This window comes from Oryza brachyantha, chromosome 7, assembly GCF_000231095.2.
Source record: "Oryza brachyantha chromosome 7, ObraRS2, whole genome shotgun sequence".
Lineage (NCBI taxonomy): Eukaryota > Viridiplantae > Streptophyta > Magnoliopsida > Poales > Poaceae > Oryza > Oryza brachyantha.
In genome coordinates, this window is record NC_023169.2 from 3,403,048 (window position 1) to 3,414,502 (window position 11,455).

The 11,455-nt window shown below is 37.9% G+C and overlaps 1 protein-coding gene across 2 annotated transcripts; it reads left to right on the forward strand.

The window, feature by feature from the left end:
- Window positions 1–1,090: 1,090 nt before the first annotated feature.
- LOC102717633 (non-specific lipid transfer protein GPI-anchored 14-like) lies at window positions 1,091–5,496 on the forward strand. 2 transcript variants are annotated; one of them, XM_006658310.3, is made up of 3 exons: window positions 1,091–1,705; window positions 3,289–3,387; window positions 4,913–5,496. In XM_006658310.3, the coding sequence occupies exons 1-3, from the start codon at window positions 1,381–1,383 to the stop codon at window positions 5,098–5,100; spliced, it is 612 nt and encodes a 203-aa protein (XP_006658373.1). In that variant the 5' UTR covers window positions 1,091–1,380; the 3' UTR covers window positions 5,101–5,496. The 2 variants fall into 2 exon arrangements, with proteins under 2 accessions (XP_006658373.1, XP_015694866.1); XM_015839380.2 differs by having other exon boundaries at window positions 4,910–5,495.
- The last annotated feature ends 5,959 nt before the right edge of the window (window positions 5,497–11,455 follow it).

The window sequence follows — 11,455 nt, forward strand, 5'->3', positions numbered from 1 at the left end:
TGTTCAATTTTTTGGCTATTTGGCAAGCAGGTGTGTCCACACGCGTCAGGGTAAAGATGTCCAAAACAGTCGTAAAAACTCAGAATCATTGATGCAGGACCCACATGTCACTCTAACATAGTTTCTTGGTTCTTGTGCCCGTACGGGCTACAAGCTTATAGCCCGCTTAGAGCAGGTACAATAGCAGGCTATAAGCCAACTATAAGCATATTTTAAAGAGATAAGAGAAGAGGGGTGAACTACTAATTTGTAGCTAGCTGCACATAGACTCCAAGACAAAATATATGTATGACATGTGGGACCATGTATTGATATTTTGCAGGTAAATTTTGTATGAGTTGGCTATTAGATTGACTATAGATGAATTGAAGCTAGTGGTTGGCTATACTATTGAACTTGCTCTTACACTCTCGTATCCCCTCTCTACTCCACATAAACATTTAGCCAGCTTATAGCATGCTATTATATTTGCTCTAAGTTAACTAAGTCATTTTTTGTTTTCCACACGCACGCTTCCCAAACTGCTAAACGATGTATTGTTTGCAAAAATTTTCTATAGAAAAGTTGTTTTAAAAAATAATATTAATCTATTTTATATTTTTTTAATAATTGATAATTAATTAATCATGTACTAATCTATTTTCCGTGTCAGGATAAGTTAACTAATCCATACCCTACCGCGGCGGCCTGAGTGGTCTTGCCGTTTAAGTATGACTATTGGAGCCTTTTTAACAGAAGTGCTTAGAGCATACTCAACAGCTCATCTATCCCATACTCTATCCTGAAAATAGAGGATAAAGACTACAAATTGAGCTTCAATAGAACGGCTATACTATCATCTATTTTTAGAGGTCATCCATATTAGGAGAGAGAACATTCATATTTAGAGATGATCTCTCTCTATCCTACAAAGAGATATAAAGAATGTTATATATTGATGATCTAGTGGAGTAGAAAGAGATACGAAGAATGAAACTAGTTTAGATGATCATCAAATATATATGAATGATCAAATTTAGATGAGTTGTTGGGATGCTCTTAGTCGTTAGAAAATACATTTATGATGTGTTTTGGAGGGAGCAGAAAACGAACGGTTGCTGCGGCAGAGAGGAGTGCACGCGCGCGTGGGAGTGGGACACGCCGGTAACCACGCTTCCCCCAAAAATCCGTGCTTTCCACTCGCCGCCGCGCCGCGCAGCCATCCCATCCGCAGCCGCCGCCCACCACCACCACCACCACGACGCTCTATATATATATTGCCCCCCACCTCATCCCCCACGCCGCTCACCACCACCGCAGCTCCGGCGATCGACCGACCGATCTCCGGCTCCGGCGGTCGAGCCACCGATCTTTAGCTGCATATATATATAACAAGCTAGCATGGATCATCGCCGGAGGGGACTGGCCCTGTCGCTGTTGATGGTGGCGGCGGTGGCGTCGGCGGACTTCGCGGCGGACAGGGCGGAGTGCTCGGACAAGCTGGTGGCGCTGGCGACGTGCCTGACGTTCGTGCAGGACGAGGCGGCGGCGCCGACGCCGGACTGCTGCGCGGGGCTTCGGACGGTGCTGCAGGCGAGCCGCAAGTGCCTGTGCGTGCTCATCAAGGACCGCGACGACCCCAACCTCAACCTCAAGATCAACGTCACCAAGGCCCTCTCCCTCCCCTCCCTCTGCAACGCCCCCGCCAACATCTCCGACTGCCCAAGTCCGTCCGTCCTCTTCCTCCATTTCTCCCTCTCTTCTCTTCATCAATTTAATTTCTTTGCCCCTTTTTTTCCGCTGAAATTTATGCTATTTGACCAGTTTTAAGAGTAATTATGCAAATGAACAGGTTTCAAAATATATTTACAAAATAAACCGTTTTGTTTCGCGGCGTCTCGGAAGACACGAAGGTTATTTATATCCACGTCAGGGCTCCGCGTGGAGCTTGCTGACTCAGTGCCGTGGCGCTCAAGATGGCATGGACCTCCGCGCCGATCCCTCGTGCTGTCGGGGGATCGGTGCGCACCGATCAAACAGTTTATTTTTTAAATAGCTTTTAAACCGGTTTATTTCTGTTCATAGTTAAATAGTTGTACTTATTTCTGAATCATGTGTCCTTTTTTCGTAAGCCTGAGATTGAGCTGCAGCTAGCTCACTGTTTTCAGATCCTAGCTTGTATTACTCACAAATTCATGTACCACCTAAACTGTTCATTCGATTGTAACGAGTGGCGGTGCCGGGGGGCCATGGCTTGTTCTTATGTGCACGCTAGCTGATAGCAACGCGGCACAAACCGTGCCATTTGCGGCCAAATTAGCGGCCTTTTCGTGTCCTCGCGCGGTGGGTGGGTGGGACGATGGATGGATCGTCCCCGGTGGCGGCGTCCTTCGTGATTGAGATCGGGATAGCGGGTGAGTGGGTGATCGATCGAGTTGGGGTTTAATTCGACTGTGTTTGTTTGGCCACATAGCTAGTTTGGTATAGCGGAAGAGGCTGACAGAGACCGCGAGCTCGACTCTTTGCTTGGTCTCTAGTGCCAGCAGCACTCTTGGCCTTTATGCTATTCGTCTTTATCTTTTGTCTTTTACTTATACTTTTAAATTAAACTTGAAATTTTCAGCCTTAAATTTAATGTTAATTTTTATATTTTCTTTTTTCTTAGTTTAAATTTCAGCTTTGACATTGAGATCACTATAAATACATATATAAAAGTTTTATTTATAAATTATTTTCTACCTAAAAATATATCTTGTTTGGTTTTTCCACCAACAAGCCAAAACATCACCCCGATTACCTCTGTTTTAGTTGATTATAAGTTGTTTTGACTTTTTCTGAATTTAAATAATAGTACATCTTAGTATATATTTATTCATGACATATATAATGATTTATAGGTAAATACAGAGAAAACCAAAATACATTGTAACCGGAAATAGAGTATAGAAACCGCGTGTTGTACAAGTCAAACATGAGGCTTTTACATGTTCTTGTTGAGTGCTTTACGGCTGCGTTCGCAAGTGATAATGCACTAAAATTTTTGCATCGTTTTTCGTGCGCCGCTTCCCGACCTGCTATATGGAGTATTATTTTCAAAAAAATATATATGAAAGTTGTTTAAAAAATCAAATTAATCTATTTTTTAAGTTTACAAAAGTTAATACTTAATTAATCATATACTAATGATTTTTTTTTACGTGCTTTGATTTGAGTATTGGCCGGTGTCACTTGCGAACGCTGCCTATTACCACTACTTGAATAGTTTTACAGGTGTTTTATTTTGGAAATTAAATAACTGGCAATCTGCAGGGCTATTGAACCTGCCACCCAACTCCACGGAAGCTCAAGTCTTCTTGCAGTTCGCCAAGCAGCAGGCTGCCATGCAGGGCAGCCCCAGTGCATCCCCTGGTGAGAGAGTCTCCCTGGACCCTGGTTTTATTTTACTTCTAGAATACTTAACTCATTTCTTATATAATTAAAATTAATAGTTCATAATTGCATCAAAAGTTCATTGTCACGCCATTTTTGAACTCTCCCAGAATGCCATGAAGCCCTCCTGTTGTAAAACCAGTGGTTGGGAGCACTAATTCCAAAGTAGAAGCTAGGAGAAGATCAGTAACTACTGCCACTACCAGTGACAGAGACACTAAGATATCCGTAGAAAATTCATTGACTATGACGTCGGCGTCAGTGCTGCTAGCCATCCAATCTTTGGAGATTTAGGTGGTGTTTAGAGCGAGAAAATTTTTAGTAGAAGTGTCACGTTAAATATTTGACCGGATGTTGAAAGAGGTTTTCGGACACGAATGAAAAAACGAATTTCACGGCTAGCCTAGAAATCGCGAGACGAATCTTTTGAGCCTAATTAATCCGTCATTATCACATGTTGGTTACTGTAGCACTTATGACTAATCATGAACTAATTAGGCTCAAAAGATTCGTCTTAAGATTTCTTCCATAACTGTGCAATTAGTTTTTTGGTTCATCTATATTTAATGCTTTATTTAGGTGTTCAAAGTTTCGACGTGATGTTTTTGGCAAAAAAATTTGACAACTAAACAAGGCCTTAACTCGCAAGCTGTTGACGCGAACCGGTCGATTAAGCAAAATCATATAGTAGGTTTTGCCCTGCATGAGATGCCAAAACAATTAATTTGATGGATGCTGAAAGAAACTGTTGCAATAATAGTGGACTGACAGTGGCTCATCCGTAAGCGTGAGGGCACATCAGTGTGCCAAAACCAGCCCTAGTGCACTAGTGCACTCCCTTTTAATCATTCTTGTTAAATGTTAAGCAAATAATCGGTCCATCGTTTTAATTTAGCTTATACTTATCAGTTAAAATTTAAATTTTTAACTTTAAATTTAAAGTTGATTTTAGGAGTTTTGTCATCGTAATTTATTTTCTAGTTTTTATTTTTAGATTACTGAGACACGTATATAAAATCTTTATTCACAAAAAATTATATATAAATATATTGTTTAATCTTTTCCCTGAATAAGTCAAACAATCACCTCAATCTTTTAGAAAAAAAATTAGTTACCAAACTTCCAACAAAAGATCATGATTATTGCATCTTTGAGGATAATTAGGAGTTTCATGTCAAATCAGCTATCCCTCTTAGCAAAAGTTCCGCTAGCAGTGTAATTTAGGGTTAACTCTAATTCAATTTAAACAAACTAAGTTGATCCTAAATTACTCGTGAACCTATCATTATTTATCCCTACATGGAAATCATCTCAAGTCTCAACAATCAGATAGCTTTCAAACACTTCCATGTGAAATTCATGAAGGAAAATGAAATACTCCTTCATAGAGTGCTTTTGTTTGGACGGTGGAGTTTATAATTAGTTAGTCATTCTAATATACGAAATAGCCAAGCTAATTCGATCAGGGTGATTAACTTTGGTCCTTTTGGTTTCTCCTCAGCAGGTGGGTCGGGTGGTGCGACCACGGGCGCGCAGAAGAGCGGGGCAGCGGCCGGCGGGGGCCCCGCTGCGATGAGGCGGTGGTGGTTGGGAGTGGACGGAGTCGGTGGCGGCGGCGCACGCGCGGCGGTGCTCCTCCTCTTCTCCGGCGCCGTCGTCCCGCTCGCGGCGCCTCTCCTGCTCGCCCTCTGATGGTGCCGCCCCGAAAGGACCCATCGATTAATCTCGACCGTTAGCGTGTGCATCAACGGCTAAGAGTGGGTGAGCGAGTGACATAATATTATATGGAGATGACTACATTTTAGCATCCTTAAGAAAACACTTAGGCACTAAACTTTTAGTATAAAATTTTAGGATCTCTGGTTATATAACATATAGAGGTGCCTAATTTTTATACTATAAAATATATATCTCCAGGTATGCTTTTAAGGATGGGAACAAAGATTATAATTATTGTTGTAGCATCTCATGATCAAGCTAGTTAAGCTGGTCTGTTTGGGTTGTGTCGTGGTTTCGGTGTGATATCGAGGCCTTGTCTAGTTCTTAAAAATTTTTTCCAAAAACATCACATCGAATCTTTGGACACCTAAATAAAGCATTAAATATACATGAACATTAAAACTAATTACACAGTTACGGGAAAAATCGTGAGACGAATCTTTCTAATTAGGACATGATTATATAAGTGCTACAGTAACCAACATGTGCTAATGACAGATTAATTAGACTCAAAAGTTTCGTCTCGTGGTTTCTAGACGGAATCTGAAATTTGTTTTTCCATTCGTGTCCGAAAATCCTTTTCGTTCGATATGACCATTTTAGCAAAAAATTTTGCTAACTAAATAACCCCTGATTTGGAAAAGAAAAAATGGGTTGTGATGATGATCATAGAAGAGATGATGCGAAAAGGAGGTTTATTTGCGGTGGGATTGGAGCATGCGCGCTGTGTACGTGTTGGTTTCCGCGTGGAAGGAAAAAGGGGAAAAGGGGAGGAGGTTGGAGATGGGAGTATGGAGCTGGACATGTCGTCACCCGTCCGTAATCATCACACAGCACATGATTGCAGCTTTCTCGTCACTCGATTTTTGGGCTATCATCCCAAAATAACCCAACTCTTATAACAACGATAACTGTATGTAAACCTTCACGTCAGATTAATCATCCTACATAATATCATTAAAGTTTGTCTCTTCGTTCATCTACTGCTTAGATATGTGCTCCTAAGTTAGATACAACATTTTTCTAGAAAAATACTTTATGCATTTGTTGTGTGCAATAAATACAAAACATAAAAAGTAAAGTATTAAATATGCTATAGACAGCCAAATAAAAGTACAAGTTGTCTATTTAGTTATTCGTATATATCAAATAGATAACATCCGTCTATATTGTTGTAAAAAATTATCGTTTAGCAGTTTAGAAAAAGTACACATAAAACCAAGGAATAATCTAGACAGAAAAACATGTCACTTCAATTATATTTTGTACTTCTTTCTAAGTAAAACTAGTAAAGGCTTAAGTAGTAAAGGGAACCAAAGTTACAACTAAACACTTCATTGTTTTTTACTCCTTCCATTTGAAAATATCAGGTGTGTCAGATTTTTATATGATCTCTAACCTTATTTATTGACCATTAATTTATTTTTAAATACAAATCTAATAGCATGTATATATTGTTAGCTCAATTAATTTAAATGTTTACTTTGTGAAAAACTATGATGATTTTAGAAGGCAGGGAGTATTATAAAAGATAAGGATTTGTCGAAACGCAATACACGATTTGTACCCCATTCACGGCATTGGCAGTCTGATGGCTCAACTCTACATAATTAAGGCAATTCCTAACCCAATGATTAGGATAGTGTACGTAACATTAAATAAGTTGTCATGGATAAAAGATGATGTGGCAAGTGAATAAACGAGGAAAGAGAATAAAACTATGTCTTACATAAGACATGGTTTTTACACAATATCCAAGATATCATGTGAGATAAGTAGTATTAAATTGAAGTATAGAATAGTGATATTTACATTCAAAGAGTAGTATCTAGTACTAGTTTTTTTATGATAGTGAGTTTATAAAAACTATATTAGTGTTATGGGTTAAGAATGACCTAACAGCATCCCCAACAGCTCATCTAAATTTGGTCATCCATATCCTACTTTGGATGATCATCCAAAACAGTTTCATCCTCCATATATTTGTGTACTCCAGCAGATCATCTATATTAGAGCATCTATATTCCACTCTATTATATTTTATTGATACATATAACTACCATACATTTGTATTATGTTTTATAGTGGCTAGATTTTTGCAATACATGTAATGGAATGACTGCACACGGATATTAATCTTTGGACCACTACGGTTGACTCTAATTTGGACGGGACAGTACCAGTAATTTCCAAGATTAGTAATTTTCCAGAAGATATTAATGCGAACAGTGACTGCTGTGGTAATTTTCAACGCTCGCTGGCTGACCATGCTAATTTCCAATACTTGTAAATTCCAACACTGACTACCGGAATGAATTTGACTGGCTTTATTTTGAAGATTTCCAAGACATTTAATTTTCAGCCGTGAAGAGCATTTATTTTTCAAAGATTTGATTTCCAAGACTAGCTTGAACTCACTGTATATATATAAGTTTGTGAGCTACTGTCTTCTTCATCCACACTGATATGGTTCTGCCTTAGCTTGCTTGTAAGAAATGAGCAACATTGTAAGAAATGAGCGACGGGCGGCCGGAGGTGCAGCGGGAGGACGCCAGTGCCGATGGGATCCAGGGGAGGGCGCGAGCTATACAGGCGAGCGACAGTTGAGATATGGAGGATGGAGAGAGAACATCTAAATATGGATGCTCTCTCTCCTAATATGGATGACATCCAAAAATAGATAATTGAATAGATGTGCTGCTGGAGCTCATTTTGTACCCTTCATCATCTATTTTTAGGATAGAGAATTGAATAGATGAGCTGCTGGGGATGCTCTAAGCAAGCAAGTTGAGCTGATTACACTGCAATTCAGAGAATATAATGCATGGACCATCAAGATTCTTTATGAAGTTGGTTACACGATTGATTTGGAGTGGCACTCATGCATCCTTAATGGAAGAGGCATGATCATAGCTGATTGCAATCAAGCAATCCTCCATCATATTGATTCATTGATTGGTTGTGCTGCCAAATGCAGTTTGATATACCTATCCATTTTTTATCATGCATGCTCCTACTAACTTCTCATTCCATCAAGCATCACACAATAACTTGCAGCACGTACCACTGCATTAATCTCTTAATTAACTATCAAGTGGTGCATCCCTTGTACTTGCATTGAGCCTGACGTGAAGACACCGGATTTATTTATTTATTAGGCCAATCACTTCTGAAAAACTTTCATGCATTGGCATGGTAGAGCATAAGTACAGAACAAATGTACAGATCGACTGCAGAAAAAGAGTAACAGAAGTACAGGTATTGTCTGGGCTTTTAAGGTGGCAGTGCCATGCGAGCAAGGGCAGAGAATGCATGCAGCAGGAGGCAAGCAGTGGTCTTTTTGTTTTTTCTATCCGAGGGAGCTTTTGAAACAGGACTAAACTTGAGTGTCTCGTCCCATCGAATGTTTAGATATTTATTATAAATAGTAAATATATACATTAATAAAACTCATCCATAATCTTAGACTAATTCATGAGACAAATCTATTGAGCCTAATTAATCCATGATTAGCATATGTGATGCTATAATAAACATACTCTAATTATGGATTAATTATGCTTAAAATTTATCACGCAAATTAGCTCTTATTTCTGTAATTAGTTTTATAATTAGTCTACGTTTAATATTTATAATAAATGTCCAAACATCCGATGAGATAAGCTTAAAAAGTTTAGTTACATCTAAACACCCCCTAAGACTTATATATGCGGATGCACGAGAGACTCCTCATAAATAAATGCCTTTGTTTTTATTTTTCGAAACATCCCGTAAACACAAAGATGTATATATACCTTTATCTTTTAACTTTTACTTATGCTTATAAGTCAAAATTTGAATTTTTCAGCTTTAAATTTTGAGTTGATTTTGGGGGTTTTCATTGTATTTTATTATCACTATAAACAATGAACACGTATATAAAAGTTTTATTCATAAAATTATTTTTCATTTACAAATATTGTTTGGCCTAAACACACAGATGAACACACGCACCTATCTTTTGGTTTTTGATTATGCTTATAAACTAAATTTAAATTTTTAACTTTAAATTTGGAGTTGATTTGAGGTTTTTTTCATTGTATTTTATTATCACTATGAACAATGAACATGTATATAAAAGTTTTATTCATAAATTATTTTCGTTTACAAATATATCGTTTGGTCTTTTCTTTTAAAAACCTAAAAGATGACTGTCTATAATCACACAATCTCGTGCCATAAATATGTCTCCTAACATATAGACAAAGAGATGAAGACCAACGGTAAATGTATAGCATTACTTGGAAGCTCCAAAATAAAAACGACAAGATGCCTATGTAATATTTGTGAAATACTGGGATTTAAATCCTGATATATATATAGTTATACATCTGCTATTTCATCATCACCATACTGTGGATGCCTCCCCCTCCAAAATAATACATGAAAGCTCCAAAGTTCCAACTCCTTGAAAGACGGAGGCATTGGGCTTTGGTAGAATTTGTTCAAATAGTGCAATTAATCAATTTGTATCCGCTGTGACCGAGAGAAAACTGCAAAATATATTTTGTTTTCACTTTCTAAATTGACTTTGATGAGTGGAGCATTGTTTTATCATCTGAGGATGTTGTAGGAGGACGCCACCCTATTGTACATATAGTTTACCTTAGTAGCTTGATATCACATCCATTTCAAAATATAACTGATTTTGTCCCTAAGTATAGTTATTTTTCTACATGTTCTCGGTCTCAACCAATCATAATCGTCTTGTATTCATATTTCCATAATGTTTCTTATCTCAATAAAACATAATTATTCATTATTTTATTTTACATTATATTGATTCTCCTTATTAGTACCCATGCATGTATCCATGTCTAACATTTAAAACCCTTTTTTTTAGGACGAAGACAACGGTATTTTTGATATTGGAAGTTTACTTCTATTGTGTTTAAAAAGAAACTTGGCAGTACTTGCTTTACTTAAAGGAAAGGTGCCGGTTAATAAAGGGTTCACTTTCTCGTGTCTCTTCATTTGCCTTTGCTTCAAGCCTCAACTTCTCTGTCCTTAAGCTAGGGTTAGATCAAATTCCTCTGCATATTGGCTACACACTCCAACAACATCTTCATTTACAACTCTCGAGATACGTAGAGAAAGACAATATGTGTAGGTCCATACATGGGGCCTCCTACAATTGGCAAGGTAATTTTGGATGACCAAATTTGGCAAGTGGGAGAGGCAGTTTGGCAAGTCTGTTGGAGCTTAAATTTTTATCAAAATTACTAAAATTTAACTTAGAGAACCATATAGAAACTCTGTTTTTTTAAAGTAGTGGAGATACTCTAAAGTGTCTGGGCTCTTTAAATTTAGTGAACCCAGCTGCAGCAGAGAAAGTAAATGGGCTCAATTCATCTTTTGGGCCTGAGTATACCACGTTATGGGCCGAGAGGCCGTGTCAAGAGCCCAAGACTGCTTACTTGTATGCACTTGTGGTCCACGACGCGGTGTTGATTGGAAAAATCCGGTCCTTTTGACGTGAGAACAAGAGTGGCTCGGACGATGGAAATGTTCGCTTGCGCCCAAGACCAAAGGGACACAATCACACGGGCTAAACATGCTTCTCTAGCCATTTCCAATGTAGGTTTTTATTTTTGTATTTTACAAGAATACCACCCTCTTCGATTTTTTTTATTTAACGTCATTGATTTTTTTATCAATGTTTGACCCTTCGTCTTATTATTTAGAAGAATTAAATTTAAGACCATGTCTAAATTTGCATTTCAGCTTAAGACATAACGGTTTGGGTCTCCCATATACAGCTTTAAGTAATAATAATTTTAACTGCAATATATGCATAAAACCTAATAAGCTTTGAGTACCGTGAGAATTATTTTCATGACAAGCTTATCTATATTATTTTCATTCATCTAGTATAACTATAATGGTTTTTAAAGTGCGTAATGCTTGACTTAACAGATCGGAAAATGAAGTTTTCATTACAGGGAGAGTAAGTTTCACCTCTAAAACTTGATCAACAATATTTCTTGAAATAAAAAGAAATCACATGTTAAATCATGCATATAACAAGAAATAAACACAGAAGAGTAATGCTTCTTTTAGCGGATTAACATATCTTGACCGCAAGATATCTATAGTAACTTCGTTGATATGGTTGGTCTAACATTTGAATTTGTTCATAAAGATAGACATTGGCAAATCCAGCAAAAGGGATGTGAGGACTCAAACTCCCCTACTCACTAGATCTCTACATAATGCACGAGAGAGATGAGAATGGAAGAAGAGGAAAGCAACAATGAAATAGACAGCTAAAGAAAGAGAGGTTTTGAGC